The 21,126-nt window shown below is 43.8% G+C and overlaps 2 protein-coding genes across 8 annotated transcripts in view; both read left to right on the top strand.

Moving 5' to 3' along the window:
• The window catches only part of LOC118917847 (protocadherin alpha-2-like), a 133,535-nt gene that overhangs the window by 106,865 nt on the left and 5,544 nt on the right, over positions 1 to 21,126 (top strand).
• Positions 1 to 21,126, top strand: part of LOC118925177 (protocadherin alpha-C2) — a 144,119-nt gene that overhangs the window by 76,641 nt on the left and 46,352 nt on the right. The window contains exon 1 of one of the 7 annotated variants that reach the window (XM_036896038.2): positions 13,223 to 15,931. The exons of 5 other annotated variants lie outside the window; for them this stretch is intronic. In XM_036896038.2, coding sequence (XP_036751933.1) covers positions 13,367 to 15,931 — 2,565 coding nt within the window. In that variant the 5' untranslated portion in view covers positions 13,223 to 13,366. Of the gene's footprint in view, positions 1 to 13,222; positions 15,932 to 21,126 lie in introns of those variants that run through there. One more of the 7 variants, XM_036896018.2, reaches the window with a different exon arrangement.

Below are 21,126 nucleotides of genomic sequence, written 5' to 3' on the forward strand. Positions count from 1 at the left end.
TCCTTGTTTTTGAGTCATTGATAAAATGCTGAATGAGATGAGACTGATGGTGGATCTCTCCAGTCACTTACCAGACTTCTTCTTCCAGGCTGAAGGATTCCATGAACAGACAGTCTTTGACACTGTTATTCAAACAATTACAAAATCTCCTAATTATACTGCCTTGCAGCCTTTCTCTTTTTCATTTTGTCTGCAAGGATATATTGGGGGACTTGGTTTGATGTGTCTGTGATTCCAGATAAACTATGCCTGCTATAGCATTTTCCTGATCAGTTATTTTAGTGACTGAAAATTTTAATGCCCATGTGAATTTTTTTTAAGTCTCTGTGATTGGTTTGATGTTACCAGTTTTTTGTGGGGTTTTTTTGTAGATAATTATTTTTTATTGAAGGGTAGTTGACACACAGTATTACATTACATTAGTTTCAGGTGTACAACATAGTGATTCAACATTTATATACATGATAATTCTAGGTACCAGCTATCACCATACCAAGTTGTTACAATATTTTGACTATATTCCTTATGCTATACATTACATCCCGGTTACTTATTTATTTTACAATTGGAAGTGTGTACTTTTTTTTTCTTGTTTGTTTGTTTGTGAGGGCATCTCTCATATTTATTGATCAAATGGTTGTTAACAACAATAAAATTCTGTATAGGGGAGTCAATGCTCAATGCACAATCATTAATCCACCCCAAGCCTAATTTTCGTCAGTCTCCAATCTTCTGAGGCATAACAAACAAGTTCTTACATGGAGAACAAATTCTTACATAGTGAATAAGTTACATGGTGAACAGTACAAGGGCAGTCATCACAGAAACTTTCGGTTTTGCTCATGCATTATGAACTATAAACAGTTCAAATATGAATACTCATTTGATTTTTATACTTGATTTATATGTGGATACCACATTTCTCTCTTTATTATTATTATTTTTAATAAAATGCTGAAGTGGTAGGTAGATACAAGATAAAGGTAGAAAACATAGTTTAGTCTTGTAAGAGAGCAAATGTAGATGATCAGGTGTGTGCCTGTAGACTATGTGTTAATCCAAGCTAGACAAGGGCAATAAAACATCCACGTATGCAGAAGATTTCTCTCAGAACAGGGGGGGTGAGGTTCTAAGCCTCACCTCTGTTGATCCCCAATTTCTCACCTGATGGCCCCCCTGCGACTGTGCCTGTCTTAGGTTGTTCCTCCCTTGAGGAATCTTACCCGTCTCTGGCTAACCAGTCATCTTCCGGGGCCATACAGGGAAATGTAAAGTTGGTAAGTGAGAGAGAAGCCTTATTGTTTGAAATGGTTAGCTTTTTACTTCTTTGCATATTTATGCCCTGTAGCTTCTATGCCCAGCATTTGTCTTGAGGTATCTTTACCACTTGGAAGAATTATGATACTCGGTAAATTTGATATGAGGCACGAATTCGATTTAAGGGTTGTAATTAGGAAGGAAGAAGAAAAGCTATAGAAGTAGCAGGCGGAAGAAAACATGGGAAGATTGATTATTTCTTTGACATATCTTCTTGTAGAGTAACTTCAGCATGTATAGGTTTTAAGCTACTACTTAAATTGCACACACACATTAACATAATAGGAGTATAGTTATATAACCAAAGCATACCTGTAATTACCAGCCATCTCCAGTGAAACCAAGAAAACCAGTTAGGCACCTTAGGCATTTGTGAAAACTTATCTATGATATGCTGGATATTGTCCAACTGAACTTGAACAGTCTGAGAGAAATCAGACAAATTAAAACAACCCATTCCTGGGGACTGTTCACATGCCATATGTTCTTTTAACAGTAAATAGTCTGTAGTTGTAAGACTTTGGAGCACTACAATTTGCACTTCTCCTAATTCTTGGTTGAGTTCCAACAGTATAGATCCAGTCAAGTTTGTTGTTTTACTGTATGCACAGGCCAGCTTAGATATCTCCTTCCTCATTCCCATGGCAAGTCCAGGAACTGGTGGGATGAGTGAATCTACAGCTGTAGCAGTGCGTGGATCTTTGTTGGGGTTTTTTGATGATCATCTTCTGGCATGAGTCTTCCAGAGAGTGCTGATGTTGGAAGTTCTTTTTCATATCGTATCTTAGTTCATTTTCGGGGTAGCCCAATTAGGCTTTGATCCTCTGTATAAACACAAACAGACCCTTTGCCTACACTTTTATATGCCCTTTATACCCTTGTGTAGAACTCGTTGGAGGTTACCACACAGGACTGCCTTTTTTTTTTTTTTGGTATCACTAATCTACACTTACATGACGAATATTATGTTTACTAGGCTCTCCCCTATACCAGGTTCCCCCTATAAACCCCTTTACAGTCACTGTCCATCAACATAGCAAAATGTTGTAGAATCACTACTTGCCTTCTCTGTGTTGTACAGCCCTCCCCTTTCTCCCACCCCCCCATGCATGCTAATCTTAATACCCCCCTACTTCTCCCCCCTTATCCCTCCCTACCCACCCATCCTCCCCAGTCCCTTTCCCTTTGGTACCTGTTAGTCCATTCTTGAGTTCTGTGATTCTGTTGCTGTTTTGTTCCTTCAGTTTTTCCTTTGTTCTTATATTCCACAGATGAGTGAAATCATTTGGTATTTCTCTTTCTCCGCTTGGCTTGTTTCACTAAGCATAATACCCTCCAGCTCCATTCATGTTGCTGCAAATGGTAGGATTTGCCCTTTTCTTATGGCTGAGTAGTATTCCATTGTGTATATGCACCACATCTTCTTTATCCATTCATCTATCGATGGACATTTAGGTTGCTTCCAATTCTTGGCTATTGTAAATAGTGCTGCGATAAACATAGGGGTGCGCTGATCTTTCTCATACTTGATTGCTGCATTCTTAGGGTAAATTCCTAGGAGTGCAATTCCTGGGTCAAATGGTAAGTCTGTTTTGAGCATTTTGATGTACCTCCATACTGCTTTCCACAATGGTTGAACTAACTTACATTCCCACCAGCAGTGTAGGAGGGTTCCCCTTTCTCCACAGCCTCGCCAACATTTGTTGTTGTTTGTCTTTTGGATGACAGCCATCCTTACTGGTGTGAGATGATACCTCATTGTAGTTTTAATTTGCATTTCTCTGATAATTAGCGATGTGGAGCAACTTTTCATGTGTCTGTTGGCCATCTGTATTTCTTTTTTGGAGAACTGTCTGTTCAGTTCCTCTGCCCAGTTTTCAATTGGGTTATTTGTTTTTTGTTTGTTGAGGCGTGTGAGATCTTTATATATTCTGGACATCAAGCCTTTATCGGATGTGTCATTTTCAAATATATTCTCCCATACTGTAGGGTTCCTTTTTGTTCTATTGATGGTATCTTTTGCTGTACAGAAGCTTTTCAGCTTAATATAGTCCCACTTATTCATTTTTGCTGTTGTTTTCCTTGCCCGGGGAGATATGTTCAAGAAGAGGTCACTCATGTTTATGTCTAAGAGGTTTTTGCCTATGTTTTCTTCCAAGAGTTTAATGATTTCATGACTTACATTCAGGTCTTTGATCCATTTTGAGTTTACTTTTGTATATGGGGTTAGACAATGGTCCAGTTTCATTCTCCTACAAGTAGCTGTCCAGTTTTGCCAGCACCATCTGTTGAAGAGACTGTCATTTCGCCATTGTATGTCCATGGCTCCTTTATCAAATATTAATTGACCATATATGTCTGGTTTAATGTCTGGATTATCTAGTCTGTTCCATTGGTCTGTGGCTCTGTTCTTGTGCCAGTACCAAATTGTCTTGATTACTATGGCTTTATAGTAGAGCTTGAAGTTGGGGAGTGAGATCCCCCCTACTTTATTCTTCTTTCTCAGGATTGCTTTGGCTATTCGGGGTCTTTGGTGTTTCCATATGAATTTTTGAATTATTTGTTCCAGTTCACTGAAGAATGTTGCTGGTAGTTTCATAGGGATTGCATCAAATCTGTATATTGCTTTGGGCAGGATGGCCATTTTGACGATATTAATTCTTCCTAGCCACGAGCATGGGATGCGTTTCCATCTGTTAGAGTCCCCTTTAATTTCTCTTAAGAGTGACTTGTAGTTTTCAGAGTATAAGTCTTTCACTTCTTTGGTTAGGTTTATTCCTAGGTATTTTATTTTTTTTGATGTAATTGTGAATGGAGTTGTTTTCCTGATTTCTCTTTCTGTTGGTTCATTGTTAGTGTATAGGAAAGCCACAGATTTCTGTGTATTGATTTTGTATCCTGCAACTTTGCTGTATTCTGATATCAGTTTTGGGGTGGAGTCTTTAGGGTTTTTTATGTACAGTATCATGTCATCTGCAAACAGTGACAGTTTAACTTCTTCTTTACCAATCTGGATTCCCTGTATTTCTTTGTTTTGTCTGATTGCCGTGGCTAGGACTTCCAGTACTATGTTAAATAACAGTGGGGAGAGTGGGCATCCCTGTCTAGTTCCCGATCTCAGAGGAAATGCTTTCAGCTTCTCGTTGTTCAATATAATGTTGGCTGTGGGTTTATCATAGATGGCCTTTATTATGTTGAGGTACTTGCCCTCTATTCCCATTTTGCTGAGAGTTTTTATCATGAATGGATGTTGAACTTTGTCAAATGCTTTTTCAGCATCTATGGAGATGATCATGTGGTTTTTGTCTTTCTTTTTGTTGATGTGGTGGATGATGTTGATGGACTTTCGAATGTTGTACCATCCTTGCATCCCTGGGATGAATCCCACTTGGTCATGGTGTATGATCCTTTTGATGTATTTTTGAATTCGGTTTGCTAATATTTTGTTCAGTATTTTTGCATCTACGTTCATCAGGGATATTGGTCTGTAGTTTTCTTTTTTGGTGGGGTCTTTGCCTGGTTTTGGTATTAGGGTGATGTTGGCTTCATAGAATGAGTTTGGGAGTATCCCCTCGTCCTCTATTTTTTGGAAAACTTTAAGGAGAATGGGTATTATGTCTTCCCTGTATGTCTGATAAAATTCCGAGGTAAATCCATCTGGCCCGGGGGTTTTGTTCTTTGGTAGTTTTTGGATTACTGCTTCAATTTCGTTGCTGGTAATTGGTCTGTTTAGATTTTCTGTTTCTTTCTGGGTCAGTCTTGGAAGGTTGTATTTTTCTAGGAAGTTGTCCATTTCTCCTGGGTTTCCCAGCTTGTTAGCATATAGGTTTCATAGTATTCTCTAATAATTCTTTATATTTCTGTGGGGTCCGTCGTGATTTTTCCTTTCTCGTTTCTGATACTGTTGATTTGTGTTGACTCTCTTTTCCTCTTAATAAGTCTGGCTAGAGGCTTAGCTATTTTGTTTATTTTCTCAAAGAACCAGCTCTTGGTTTCATTGATTTTTGCTATTGTTTTATTCTTCTCAATTTTATTTATTTCTTCTCTGATCTTTATTATGTCCCTCCTTCTGCTGACCTTAGGCCTCATTTGTTCTTCTTTTTCCAATTTCGATAATTGTGACATTAGACCATTCATTTGGGATTGTTCTTCCTTTTTTAAATATGTTTGGATTGCTGTATACTTTCCTCTTAAGACTGCTTTTGCTGTGTCCCACAGAAGTTGGGGCTTAGTGTTGTTGTTGTCATTTGTTTCCATATATTGCTGGATCTCCATTTTGATTTGGTCATTGATCCATTGATTATTTAGGAGCGTGTTGTTAAGCCTCCATGTGTTTGTGAGCCTTTTTGCTTTCTTTGTACAGTTTATTTCTCGTTTTATGCCTTTGTGGTCTGAAAAGTTGGTTGGTAGGATTTCAATCTTTTGGAATTTACCGAGGCTCTTTTTGTGGCCTAGTATGTGGTCTATTCTGGAGAATGTTCCATGTGCACTTGAGAAGAATGTATATTCTGGTGTTTTTGGATGTAGAGTTCTATAGATGTCTATCAGGTCCATCTGCTCTACTGTGTTGTTCAGTGCTTACGTGTCCTTACTTATTTTCTGCCCGGTGGATCTATCCTTTGGAGTGAGTGGTGTGTTGAAGTCTCCTAGAATGAATGCATTGCAGTCTATTTCCCCCTTTAGTTCTGTTGGTATTTGTTTCACATATGCTGGTGCTCCTGTGTTGGGTGCATATATATTTAGAATGGTTATATCCTCTTGTTTGACTGAGCCCTTTATCATTATGTAGTGTCCTTCTTTATCTCTTGTTACTTTCTTTGTTTTGAAGTCTATTTTGTCTGATATTAGTACTGCAACCCCTGCTTTCTTCTCGCTGTTGTTTGCCTGAAATATGTTTTTCCATCCCTTGACTTTTAGTCTGTACATGTCTTTGGGTTTGAGGTGAGTTTCTTGTAAGCAGCATACAGATGGGTCTTGCTTTTTTATCCATTCTATTACTCTGTGTCTTTTTATTGGTGCATTCATCCCATTAACATTTACGGTGACTATTGAAAGATATGTACTTATTGCCATTGCAGGCTTTAAATTCGTGGTTACCAAACGTTCAAGGTTAGCCTCTTTAGTATCTTACTGCCTAACTTAGCTCGCTTATTGAGCTGTTATATACACTGTCTGGAGATTCTTTTCTTCTCTCCCTTCTTATTCCTCCTCCTCCATTCTTCATATGTTGGGTGTTTTGTGCTCTGCTCTTTCTAGGAGTGCTCCCATCTAGAGCAGTCCCTGTAAGATGTTCTGTAGAGGTGGTTTGTGGGAAGCAGATTCCCTCAGCTTTTGTTTGTCTGGGAATTGTTTAATCCCACCATCATATTTGAATGATAGTCAAGCTGGATACAGTATCCTTGGTTCAAGGCCCTTCTGTTTCATTGTATTAAATATATCATGCCATTCTCTTCTGGCCTGTAGGGTTTCTGTCGAGAAGTCTGATGTTAGCCTGATAGGTTTTCCTTTATAGGTGACCTTTTTCTCTCTAGCTAGCTGCCTTTAAAACTCTTTCCTTGTCCTTGATCTTTGCCATTTTAATTATTATGTCTTGGTGTTGTCCTCCTTGGATCCTTTCTGTTGGGGGTTCTGTGTATTTCCATGGTCTGTTTGATTATTTCCTCCCCCAGTTTGGGGAAGTTTTCAGCAATTATTTCTTCTAAGATACTTTCCATCTCTTTTCCTCTCTCTTCTTCTTCTGGTACCCCTATAATACAGATATTGTTCCTTTTGGATTGGTCACACAGTTCTCTAAATATTGTTTCATTCCTGGAGATCCTTTTGTCTCTATGTCAGCTTCTATGCGTTCCTGTTCTCTTTTTTCAATTCCATCAATGGCCTCTTGCATTCTATCCATTCTGCTTATAAACCCTTCCAGAGTTTGTTTCATGTCTGTAATCTCCTTTCTGGCATCTGTGATCTCCCTCCAGACTTCATCCCATTTCTCTTGCGTATTTCTCTGCATCTCTGTCAGCATGTTTATGATTTTTATTTTGAATTCTTTGTCAGGAAGACTGGTTAGGTCTGTCTCCTTCTCTGGTGTTGTCTCTGTGATCTTTGTCTGCCTGTAGCTTTGCCTTTTCATGGTGATAGGAATAGTTTGCAGAGCTGGGATGAGTGACGGCTGGAAGAACTTCCCTTCTTGTTGGTTTGTGGCCCTCCTCTCCTGGGAGAACAGCGACCTCTAGTGGCTTGTGCTGGGCAGCTGCACGCAGACAGGGCTTCTGCTTCCTGCCCGGCTGCTATGGAGTTAATCTCCGCTGTTGCTGTGGGCGTGGCCTGGCTCCGGCAGCTACTCCAAAATGGTGGAGTCGCGTTGGAGCAGGAGCGGCTGGGAGGCTATTTATCTCCGTAAGGGGCCCCCCTGCTCCCTGCAGCCCAGGGGTTAGGGTGCCCAGAGATCCCTGGATTCCCTACCTCTGGATTAAGTGTCCTGCCCTGCCCCTTTAAGACTTCCAAAAAGCACCCACCAAAACAAAACAACAACCACAAAAAAAAAAAAAAAAAAATTTTAATTAAAAAAAAAAAAAAAAGTTTGCCGCTCGTTTTTCTTTATTCTCCGGCGTTAGCTCACCGGTCTTGCTGCCCTGTTTTCCCAGTATTGGGGTCCCTATCCCTTTAAGACTTCCAAAAAGCGCTCACCAAAACAGAACAGCAAGAAAAAAAATGTTCTCTCGCTTTTCTGGTGTCCTCCGGCACCAGGCCTCCGGTACCCACTCACCGTTCTTGCTGCCCTGGTTCCCTAGTATCCAGGGTCCCCCTGCGCACGCACTGTGTCTGCACTCTGGCCCGGATGGCGGGGGCTGGGTGCTCGGCAGTCCTGGGCTCCGTCTCCCTCCCGCTCTGCCTGCTCTTCTCCCGCCGGGAGCTGGGGGGAGGGGCGCTCGGCTCCCGCGAGGCCGGGGCTTGTATCTCACCCCCTTCGCGAGGCGCTGGGTTCTCTCAGGTGCGGATGTCGTCTGGATATTGTCCTGTGTCCTCTGGTGTTTATTCTAGGAAGGGTTGTCTTTGTTATATTTTCATAGATATATGTTGTTTTGGGAGGAGATTTCCACTGCTCTACTCACGCCGCCATCTTGGCTCCCTTGATGTTACCAGTTTTTAGTTGAGCCAAAATAGTCCCTAGTATGAATGCCTTCATTTCTAAATGCTCATATATAATCATTTTAGTGATACTAGCTTTTAAAAGGAATCTATACTAAACTCAGTGGCACTTTTTAAAAAACAGGGAGTTTGGTTCTCTGGGCACAGTTCTTCCTGTACCCTGGGAGATGATTTATGATAGTGAGTTTAAGTTCCACTTAAGTACATTCTTCAATGAGAAATAAAGAATTTGGGGTAGATACTTTCTAAATATCTCTCAACCTTTAACATTCTGTGATTCTTGTTAGGCTGTCTTAACTGAGAATACTGATACAGAAGCAAAGCCCCCAAATAATCAAGCAGTTTGACTTTATCTGTTAATATCACACAATCTGCCCCAATCCTTTAACCTACTCTCCCTTTTGGTTGTTATTTGTTCAAAGACAGTTTGAGTCCTTTTGTTTATTCGAAGCAATTTTCAGATGTGTCCATCAAGAATCAACAGTATATAGTTTCTCAGAACCAAAAATTTAGAGGATCTCTCCCTACAAGCTACTGCATTCCCTCTGGAGGGAAGGGAATGTGAAAAAAACTCAGCTGTCGTGTTAGGTGAAAAGTCTTTTATCTCCCATCCACTAGGTGCTCTACCTGTAAAGAATGCTGTAATCATATTAGAAACTATTTTCCTTCTGGAGTTGTATAAAGCTCAGAAATCCTGTTCTCTTATAATAAGATGGAATTTTTAAAGTACCTTGGACCACACTCAACACTGGGATGTACATTTGTCTTTTTAAATTATATATCATGTGCTCAGTTTGTGGAACAACATAAACATGTAACTTAAAGATGAAAATCAAATCCCTCCCTATTTGGCAGATGCTCTCATAATGGTCACTCCAAAGCCTGGTCAAACTAATGAGCATGTCCCTTAGCCCTGTGGCCAAAAGACTCCAGGTTTTTTGGTTCCGCAAAGTGAAATGATTTGTAATGATGTGAATAATAGAGAAAGGAAAACTTATGTGAATTAGGCGAGTTCACTGAGTGCCAGTATTTTTCTTATAGGCTTAATTTGGTTGTGTTGTGATTGGTTTTGCTCCTGTGCCCAATGACCTCATGACAAATGCATTTTACAAATATAATTATGGGATACAATTGAGGAATACTATTTCAGAGTTCTCATCTCGCAAAAGAGTAAACAAAACCAAGTCTTACTGCTTTTCTTGTTAGCTGTAAGGAAGGCATAACTTTATAATTTGTAATTATAAAGTAGAAAGAGTAATAACATAATAGTTTTGGGCAGAGTCTTTCTTAGACTCCAGCGACTTTATTAGTGGGATTCAGTTCTCCAGGTTTGAAATACCAAGTATTTCAAATTTCAGAGGAAGACATCGATAGTAAAATCATTGTAGACTCTTGAGCTCTCTCTCCATTAGACACAATCTGTCCATATACAACAAAGGGGAAGTGCTGAATTGTAGCAGCTCTTCTTGAATTTGCTAAAAGTGAATCTGAAGAAAATGAAACAGTACCATTTATTTGTTTCTAAGATTTCCTACATTGTGAAGAATACACAGAAATATAAGACATGGCTTTTGCTTGCAGTTTGCTTATAAATTCAAGAAATAATATTAAAGCATTTGGGTGAATTAAAGGATGACACGTCAGCATTCAGAAATACATGGTAGACTATGAAAGGGTGGAGGAGGCCATTATGTTTAGTATAGACAATGTTTCATGGATTAGGTAAATTTTAAGCTGGACCTTGAAATATATAAGATTTAGAAAAGGGAAGAGAAAAGAAGGCGGAGTTTCTATTTGAGAAAATGGCACAAGTTGTAAATTTAGTTCTTTTCAAAAAGCATTAAGTATCTCTGTGCCAAGCTGTATACTGGCTGCTGGAGATTACCGCATGTTCTGCACTCTGTTGCTGAAGTATTTTCACATATCCTCAACAGATCCCTTGAAGGAATTCCCATGACAGAAGTCCCTTTTCCTTGGTGATATAGGAAGGGGCTGGTTTTTGTTTTCAAAATACAGGATAAGCTCTAGAAATAATTGGGAAAGCTTAACTTTGGTGCACACTCACCTTCCCCATCATCACTGACTTCCTATCTAGCATAGTAACAGATTCTCCCTTATCTGTGTTTGATACCAAAGATTCAAGGCCACACAGTCATTGGCAGGGGTGTGACTGACTCCAAAGTCTGTCTTCCTAATCACCGAGCTATGCCGCTTTTAATACAGGGTTCTTGAAAGTCACAAGGAAGGAATGCATAATTCAGTGGTTGAGGCATTAGCATTACTACTTGTATACAGGGCACTTGCCAGCAATCCCATTCCACCAACTAGTAAGGTTGGCAAGAGGCTAAGTACAATAGTGTGAGGAACAAAATCATTGTAGTGCCAAATACAGAGTATACCATCTCTTTAGTACAATGTCTGTGAAAAGGTGGCCGATTGTGTTGGCTCTGTTTGCTTCTCAGTCACTGTGGGAGAAATACTAGTGGAAGCTTATGATCCTACTATCAAAATGGACAACCTGGCAGGTGTCCTTGCTCGAAGACAACAAGATCTTTGCTAAAAGACCAGCCCTGGTTTTTCTCCTGAGATGTGACACTTGGGGGCATCCATTAAAAACATCACCAATATTTATTTTAATCTCTTCACTTTAATCTCTTCCTTAAGTGCCTGTGTTCTTTTCAGGGGCACAGGTCCAGGCATGGTCAGTACCTCCATGGTTTCCCCAGTGGGCAGAGGTGACTGACTGTGAGGAGATGAGGGAGGAAAAGGTCACTCCTCCTGACAACTTATAACTTGACTCCACTTACAAGCCATTTATTTTCAGAAATAAGTAATGGGTAAAGACATAGGCCAGGCCTCCAATTCTTGCATTTGAGAGTGTACAGCTTTCTTAGATCAAATTACCACAGCAAACAGAGACAGAGTTACTGTAGGGACATTTGGGGAGGAAGCAGACAGAGAGGGAGAAGCCAGAGACCTAAGAAAGGAGACAGGAATAGAATGTGATGGAAATTGCTTCCTACTCTGCACCCTTGAGGGAACAAAGAGGACAAATAAGACGCTGCAGTGATAGGAGGAAGCTGGGAGCTTCTCTGAAATAAAATTGGTGAGGTTGTGGAGTGTTGTCAGTGAGTGCACTTGGTGGGTGGAAGGAAGAGATGGGCCAATCCAGGCCCTTGAAATCTGGGTGCCAGGGTCATTGCCTTGGCCTCTTAAACTATCCCTGCAAAGAGAGAAGTGTGCCAAATGTCAGGGCTCACTCTGGTTTTGTTCTGGTCCATAGATAGAAAATGACCCACAGAAGAAGATCTAGGAGTGAGAGGATGCTGGGAGATGAGGAGAGAGGATGTTTTAGTGAGTGCTTTTTGCACATGGGGCAATGGATTTTAAACTCCTGTGGAAGAGATGAGAGGGCCTGGGAAGAGTGGATGTTCAGAACAGAGAAGCAGAGGCCGTGACACAGCACAGGAAAGCTTCCTCTGATCTTCTGCCTTCTCGTTCACTAAAGACAACTGGTTGTCTTTTTGTTGCTTCTGCAGCAATGCGAGGGGGGTGTCTTAAGGGAACAGAGGCCCAGGTGTGTAAAGGAGCATTATATTTATGGAAGGTGAGCTGCACCCACTGAAACTGCTGGCTATTTTAAGATAAATCCCAGTCTCCCTACATTTTACCTAATAACAGCAGAGTTTTCACAGCAAAGCTTTAATGGAGTCCAAATTCCAGCCAGGCTTGGGAGATCAAGAGTAACTCTCTTGATGAAATGGTTTTACAGGCTCTTGAAGACACGTCATCCATTAAGGGAAAAATTTTAAATCGCTCTTGAGAGAACAAAGAAAATGTCTTGGGTGATACATGAAAAAGAAGTAAAATAAAGAAAAGCTTGAGGAAAGAATCACTTGAAAGTTTTACCAGATTTTTCCCACTATGATCAAAAAGGGTTAAATAAGAGCTTAGCCTGCCGCTTCATGGAGCCAGTTTTTAAAGAAAGAATTTTAAAACCTGAAATACTGGTTACCCGCCAAGGCACACACTGAAAGCCAGGCCCACCTGTCTGGGAGTAGAATCGAGTGCTGAATCCCCCCAGTGCCAGTTTTAAGCTTGCTCAGCGAGCGAGAACACTTGCCGCCGCCTCCCTTTGCCCTGGGACTTGAACGCTTTGCGCAGTACTTACGAGTATTCCAGGGGATATGCTGGGGGCAGGCCAACAATCCCCATCATCAGTAAACCCAGGGCGCCCCCTTTGCGTTCGTTTCCTTTGCACGTGGAGCCGCCGCCCAAGCACCCATACTTAACTAAGGCCGTCACTTTATTTTCCTGATTTGCGCTTGGAAATTTTTTCCTGGGAAGCTGATAGCCCGAGTCTTAGAGACTTGACTGCTTTTCCTGAAATACTCTTACAGGGCGCGTTAAGCAGCCGCGGAGACTGAATGAGCAGGACGGTGGGGGCAGGGCGGAGGGAGTGGCCGTGGCCGCGGTCTGCGGCGGTCCGGCGGGTCCAGGGTGAGGGGCCGGGGCTGGCGTGGCCGGGGCGCCTGCTCAGGCCGGGTCGCCGTCCGCCGCCTCCGTGCGGGGCCGGAGCCGACCTGCTGCGCACGCTGCCCCCTCCCCGCCCGCTTCCTTTCTCAGCCCCCCAGAGCCGCGGCGGCGGCGGCGGGAGGAGGCGAAGCCCGGCGGGGCGACCTCGGCGCGGGCGGAGGAGCTGGGAAATGGGGGGTCCCCGGGGGCGGCGGGGCCAGGGGCCCTGCGGAGGGCCTGGCGAGGAGCGGCCCGCGGCGTCCGCCAGCGCGTGAGCCGTGCGGGCGCGGGCGCGGCGCGGCCGGGGCGGAGGCGGGGCCCGGGCGTGAGCGCGGCTGGGGAAGCGGCGGCCTCCCGCCCTGCCCGGCTGCCTCCGCCGCGGCCCGTGGCCATGGAGCGGGCGGGCACCCGACGCGGAGCGACGGAACGTCCGCGACCGCGGCCGCCCCTGTGCGCGCTGCGGCTGCCGCCTCTCCTGCTGCTGCTGCTGCTGCTGCTGCCGGGCCCAGCGGCCTGCCACCTGCGGTTCGCCGTGCCGGAGGAGCGGGCACCCGGCGCGCTCGTGGGCGACGTGGCCAGCGCGCTGGGGCTGGAGCTGCGGCGCCTGGGGCCGGGCTGCCTGCGCATCAACCATCTGGGCGCGCCCAGCCCGCGCTACCTGGAGCTGGACCTGGCGAGCGGAGCGCTCTTCGTCAACGAGCGCATTGACCGCGAGGCGCTGTGCGAGCAGCGGCCGCGCTGCCTGCTCAGCCTGGAGGTGCTGGCGCACAGCCCCGTGGCGGTGAGCGCGGTCGAGGTGGAGGTACTGGACATCAACGACAACTCGCCGCGCTTCCCGCGGCCGGACTACCAGCTTCAGGTAAGCGAATCGGTGGCGCCGGGAGCGCGCTTTCACATAGAGAGCGCGCAGGACCCCGACGTGGGCACTAACTCCGTGCAGACCTACAAGCTCAGCCCCAGCGAGCACTTCGAGCTGGACCTTAAACCCCTGCAGGAGAACAGTAAGGTGCTGGAGCTGGTGCTGCGAAAGGGGCTAGACCGTGAGCAGGAGGTCTTGCACCACCTGGTTCTCACAGCTGTGGATGGAGGCAGTCCCGCCCGCTCGGGCACGGCCCAGATCTCTGTGCGTGTCCTGGACACTAACGACAATTCCCCTGCCTTCAACCAGTCCACCTACCGCGTTCAGCTTCGGGAGGACGCGCCTCCAGGCACATTGGTGGTGAAGCTGAATGCCTCTGACCCTGACGAGGGCTCCAATGGCGAGCTCAGGTACTCCCTGAGCAGCTACACGTCAGACCGGGAGAGGCAGCTCTTCAGCATCGATGCCAGCACGGGGGAAGTGCGGGTAAGTGGAGCGCTGGATTATGAGGAAGCCTCTTCCTACCAGATCTATGTGCAGGCCACCGATCGGGGTCCAGTGCCCATGGTGGGTCACTGCAAGGTGCTGGTGGACATAGTGGACGTGAATGATAATGCACCAGAGGTGGTGCTCACAGACCTGTACAGCCCAGTGCCCGAGGATGCTGCCCTCAACACCGTGGTGGCCCTTCTCAGCGTCAATGACCAGGACTCAGGCCCCAACCGGAAAGTGAGCTTGGGCCTGCAGGCCACACTGCCTTTCCGACTGAATGGCTTCGGAAACTCTTACACACTGGAGGTGAGTGGCCCACTGGACAGGGAGCAGATGGCTGCCTACAACATCACAGTGACAGCCACTGACGGGGGAGTACCACAGCTCACATCCCAGCGGACACTGCAGGTCGAGATCTCGGACATCAATGACAACTCCCCAAGCTTCCTGAAGGACTCCTACTCCATCTACATCCAGGAAAACAATTTGCCAGGGGTGTTGCTCTGCACTGTGCAAGCCACAGACCCAGATGAAAAAGAGAACGCAGAGGTGACTTACTCCCTCCTGGAGAGGGAGATTCAAGGGCTGCCCGTCACCTCCTATGTCTCCATTAACAGTGCCAGTGGCAGCCTTTATGCTGTTAACTCCTTTGACTATGAGAAGTTTCGAGAGTTCTTTGTGGCTGTGGAGGCCCAGGACAAGGGAAGCCCACCTCGGAGCAGCACTGTGACAGCCAACGTGTACGTGGTGGACACGAATGACCATGCCCCTCTCATCTTGTACCCTACCTCAACCAATTCTTCAGCAGCCATTGAAATGGTGCCTCGAACTGCCTCTGCTGGCTACCTGGTCACCAAAGTCATAGCCATGGACTCAGACTCTGGGCAAAATGCTTGGCTCTTTTACCATCTGGTACAGACTTCTGACCTGGACCTTTTTAAAGTAGAGCTACACACAGGAGAGATTAGGACTACCAGGAAGGTGGGAGATGAGAGTGGAACCACTTTCAACCTGACCGTGGTGGTCCGAGACAACGGAGAGCCATCCCTCTCTGCTTCTGTGGCCATCACAGTGGCTGTGGTGGAGAGGGTTTCCAGAATCCTCCCTGATACTCACAGACATGTTAAGAGTTCTCGGACATACTCTGAAATTACACTTTATCTAATAATAGCATTAAGCACAGTGTCTTTTATATTTCTTTTGACAATCATTGTTTTGAGCATCGTCAAGTGCTACCGCTACACTACATATGGCACTGTGTGCTGTGGCGGCTTCTGCGGAGTGAGGGAGCGGTGCCCCGCAGAACTGAGCAAACAGGCCAATAACAACATTGATGCCAGGATACCACATGGCCTCAAAGTGCAGCCTCACTTCATTGAGGTGCGAGGGAACGGCTCCCTCACCAAGACCTACTGCTACAAGGCCTGTCTGACAGCAGGCTCAGGGAGTGACACCTTCATGTTTTACAACACAGGGGCCCAGACAGGACTGGGGCCTGGGGGAGCACAAGCAGCCATGAGTGACAGCAGGCACCTCACAGGCCAAAGTGGGCAGAGTGCCGGGAACCTGATTATTCTCAAAAATGAGCCTATTTCTCAAAATGAGGTGAGATAGCAATCAAGGGGTCTTCTACAAAGCCATGCATTTGCACATCCCCTGGCCGCAGTCTTCTGGGGTTGGCTTTATTGAGTTAATAACAGTGATAGAGGTTAAATGGTAAATTGAGTATGTACAGTATCTGTGATTGGATTATAACCTGCTAAGTTTCCTCTCTGGAAAAATAGCCATAGAGAATTGTTTTGCTCCCCTTTTTCCTTTCAGGTATTTGAAGCCTTGGCCATAAAACTGTTTGAGAAATGAGGATTAGTCTTAAATATTTGATGTTAAAGCACAGCTCTGTAAAGAAATAGAACAGGCTTGGGAGTAAGACAATGCTAAAAGGGTACTGTTATAAGATTCAAGGAGAAATGGCCTCTGCTATATCATCCAGATGGAAGATTCTCTTTTGAAGTCCTATCAGAGTGTTGTTTTTTTTAATGCTCTGAAACCTCTAGGGGCTGTGGCATAGTATGAATTCACGGTAAGAGGATTTCTCTGCATTTAGCTTAAATGCAATCTGTAAACCTCTGATTTCCTGTTGAAGTTCTTAAAGTTTTGATGAGATGTGAAGCAGCCTCTTCAAGCACCTCATGCCTTTAAGTTAGATGACAGTGCTTCAACAATCCTTCAACATATTCCAAAGCACACATTCATTTTCTGGATCTAAAGTTTAGTTTTCAATAGCTACAAAAGACTTGGAAAATGCAGGGCTTACTATATGTGGAAGATGGGTGTTAGTCAGTACACCACTGTTAAGCTTTAAGTAGGCATAAGGCCAGCTTGCTCGTTATTGTGAAGAATATATGTGAATTACTGTACAGTGCATGAATGTGTGGATGTGTTTTTGTGGTGTGTTTGTCTCCACATGCATGTTTGAAATAATAGAGGTCTGCCTTAGGAGACTTTCTTCTTGGATTTCAGAAGCCAAAATCTTGTCCCATAAATAGCGATGGGTTGTTATCTTTCCAAATAACTACTTAGGAGCCAGGACTTCTAGAAGTACTAGAACATGAGTTAACAATATTTGTCATGCCTATATTTTTGTAATGTATTGTCATTGATGTATTGGTGTCTTTTTACTAATGTCCACATTCTGAACTCATATTAATCTTGAGGAAAGTAATGCATAGGCACAGAAAAACAACAGAGCTGGATTGAGAAGATTTCCCATGTGCACTGTAGGTAGATTCATCAAAAGATCCTATGTTAGTGCTGTGCTGCCATGGGAGACAAATTGCAGATTTACAAAGCAGGGAAAAATCAAGGAGTTTCCAGAATTCTTTAGGTCATAGCTTTTGGGAGCATTTTCTCCCAAGAAAGCTTATAAAAGGGTTTAGCTTTAAATAAGGATGCTGTAGACATTTGCTTATCACATTCCTCTGAGGTCCTTTTGGGCCCAGGGAGTGCTGCTGGTGGTGAAGAGGCACGGAGAGCAGACCAGGCAAGCTTTGCCACTAGCTGTGAGCCAGAAGCTCCAGGGAGTGACACTCTTACCCTCCCTCCTCTGGCTCAAAGGTTGGGGCAGTTTGATACATGAACTGTTTCTGTCTTACAGTGACCTGTGTGTTAATTTGTCCTTTGGTACACAAACCTTTAATCGAGGGAGAAAATTATGTCAGAGAAGTGCTTGCTCTTGTGGGATTTTGCCAGGAGAGTGAATGATTTTAATAAAGACAAATTTCCGCCAGACGCTTTTGAAAATCCAGTGAAGAGTCCTAAGATGCACAGCTCCTAAAATCATTGCAGTTGTGGGGAGAGAGCAAATCCTGATATAGCAGGGCAAAACGGAAACAAAAATCCTTACCTCTGAGAGTCATCACTGCTAGGGCAACCTGTTAAATTCCCATGTTAGGCTTTCTCTTTTCCCTACCTAGTTACTGCAGATGGCCAGAGAGTCGTGGGGTGCAATTAATGCCATGAACCTACATAAAAATTAGATGGGGATTGGATTAGTTGAGTAAGGAATTTGTACTCACTGACCACCTTGCTGTCTAAAAATGTTCAACTTTCTGTGCCATATATGTGTAGTTTCACCACCTGTAAGTCATACATCAAACATTTATCAGCATCTAATACAGGAGGAAACAAGCCCAGAGAGGTTAAATAACATATGCAGCCACTCTGCTCGTGCCATTTTAAGTCATGTCTGACTCCAAAGACTGTGCTTTTTGAGATAGTCAGATGAATAGACAGAAATCCTGATGTTTCTACTCCTTTTGATATGTGATTCTCATGCATTTCTGGCTACCACTGGTTTACCTTGTAGTGGAAATGAACTGCTTTTGGAAAAAGAATAATTGCTTGCATAGAAGTAGGTTACAAATGGGAGATCAGTGAGTGAAAATGTTACTACCAAGCTAACACATTTGTATTTGTTTGTTTTACTATTGGCACAGCCTGTTAAGATATTTTTATCTCTGTTCTTTTTCTGATTCCTCTTGTTGCTTATTAAACATCAGCATTTAATACCAGACTCTAATCTTTTGGTAGATTTTACCCCCAGCGAGGTTATTTCATGAGCAACTTGTGAAGTGAGGTTTTTGAAGTAACTGTTTAGCAGTGGGGCAGAATTTCTTTTTGGAGATTTCTGAAAACCTGACATTGAAGGTGGTTCACAACGCTTCCCAAGTCTCCAAGGAACTAAATCTTATGGTGGATTCTGTGCGTGTGTGATCCTGTGGCTGCTAATGAGTCACTGAGTGCTCTGGGCAGATTTGTCCAGCTGTGCCTCAGCAGCGCGAGATGGGGAAATCACAGAAGACTAGCAGAAATCACTTGTCAGCACTCACTTTCATATATTTTAAAGCAACTTGTAGTCACCAGATCTTCAGTCATTTCTGCCACCGTGAGAACATATTCACCCTAACTCCAGATGCAGTGACCTAAAAGCATTAACCCTTCTTTTAGTGCCACTTAGTTTATTTCCCCCAGCACTGGCTTTTCTCTCAGATGACTCTGTCCTGGGTCAGAATTTACACTTAGTATAAAGTAGCATGGTGGGTGAATTCATAGAAAGCACACAATGGTGAGAATAGGCAAAGATATTGTATCTGTGAACTTGCATTTCAGTGTTTCATCCTCTGATGGTCACTTCTGGGTTGGTGGGGCTGTTTTGTTTTGCCCTTTCCATGTCGGTTATAGGACTGTTCTTTCTGAGGAAAGGCTTATTTTCTTTGGTCTGATAACATAATAATTTCTTCAAATTACCTCCTTCCTCCCTTTTTCTGCAGATCTGCCGAGCCAGATGGAATTATGGCTGAGCTCCTCTGTCTCTCTTTCTTGCACATATTCTGACTGAGGAAGAAATCTATTTATTGTAGCTCAAATGTCATTGGTGTACCCTTTCCTCTGACCCAGGAGGTAGCCGTCACACGGGCATCTGGTCTCCCTCCAAGCACTCTGCAGGGACACAGCCTGGCATATTATAAATTGTCTATTGGCATACTGTCTGCTCAACAGAATAGCAGAATCAGTTCTGGATACTTGCCTTGATTGGCCACCGATTTTTGCTCTCAGTAAGAGGTCAGGATGATGGCACTTTGCAGTTGTTTGAGGAAAAGTTGTCATCACCAAGGCCAGAGGTTTGGCTGAATTTAATGGGAATTTACAGCTGTCTTTGAATGTGACTTTTGTGGCACTTTGCCTAGCTCAGTGTTCCCGTGCACATTATAGTATGAATATGAGTCTAGCTTAACTGTATGATACTATTTTGAGCACTGTAATCTATTAACATGTTTTCAAAAATCAAAGGTCAAGATTCCTTGGTGATGTGTTAAATCTGCTAGCCTAAAAGTCATACAAGTTTTTTTCCTTCAAGAATTTGAACTTGACAAATGCAAAGAAATACCCAACACTGCAAAGGTGAAGAGAAGTGGTAACTCCTTGGCCTCTAAGCAACATCAGTTCCTTTCTGGCCTCGCAGGGTCAGACTCTGGGCTCTAGTGAAGTAAAACTGTGAGTGAGAGAGTAACTGCTGTGCATCCAGAACTAAGCAAACCTAGCATTTTCTGTTTTACCGGAACCCATTAGGTGTATTTTAAAGTTATGTTTATTTTATTCTCATGCTGTGTGGATTAAGGGCTGTAAATGACTTCAGAGGGAAGTAGTTCACCTAGAATTCTCGTATTTATCATCTCAGCAATATTCTTTGCTAGAAGACTAATATGTAACAAAAATGATTATTTTAAGTGTTATATTCCTTTTTGCTTTGATGACCAACAGTTTATATATTCATTTTCTATTGCTTTTTAGCAAATTTACCACAAATTAGTGATTAAAACAGTACTCTCACAGTGTAGTGTCTCAGAGTCCTGCAGGATGTGACGAGGTTCGCTGCTCGGGTTTTTACAAGGCTGAAACCAGCATGATGGCTGGCTGAGTTCTCTTCTGGCGGCTTTGGGGAAAATTCTGTTTTCGAGCTCATCCCAGGTTGTTGGCAGAAACAGGGTCCTTGAGGACAGAGATCCCCATTTGCTTACATTCTGTTGGCTGGAGGCCACTCTCAGCTCCTAGAGGTTGCTCTCAGGCCCTTGCCCCATGGTCCCCTCCATCTTCAGACTCAAGAACAGAGACTCTTTGCTCACATGGAATCCCTCTCATGCTCAAATCTCTCTAATTTCTGTCTCTGCTCTCTAGACCCGGATTTAAAGGCTCCTGTGATTAGGTCAGTCCCATTCAGATGATCTTCCCTTCTTAAAACCAACCGTGGTGTAAAACATAACCTAATCATGGGGTGAGAGCCATCATACTTGGTCTTGGAGGTTATGCACGGCATATATGCTAGGTTACAGGACCTTGGGGACCATCAAGGTTTCTGCCTATCCTGGTTTATATCAATGTTCACAAAATGTCACTGTGAAAAGTCTGCAGTGGATACAACTTTAACAGAGTCTTATTAGGAAGGAACGGGAGATGCTATATATGGTCTCATGTCTCAGAGAGCCATTTATCAATAGCTTCAACATGGATTTCCATGATGAGAAGATAGTATATTATTTCCTGAGTGGTATAGACAAAATATGTGTTTGTGAATGACATAGGGTATTTTTAACCTATTTTATTTTCAGTGTGCCTTGGAAGAGGTGGTTCACCTTTCTGCAGCTCAGATATTCTATGGTATAAATAAAAATACCACTACAAGATAAATTGTTTGCTATAATTTTGATAGAAACTTAAATGGGTTCTTGTTTTTTCAGTAATGC

Source organism: Manis pentadactyla, chromosome 13 (assembly GCF_030020395.1).
Source record: "Manis pentadactyla isolate mManPen7 chromosome 13, mManPen7.hap1, whole genome shotgun sequence".
Taxonomy (NCBI): Eukaryota; Metazoa; Chordata; class Mammalia; order Pholidota; family Manidae; genus Manis; species Manis pentadactyla.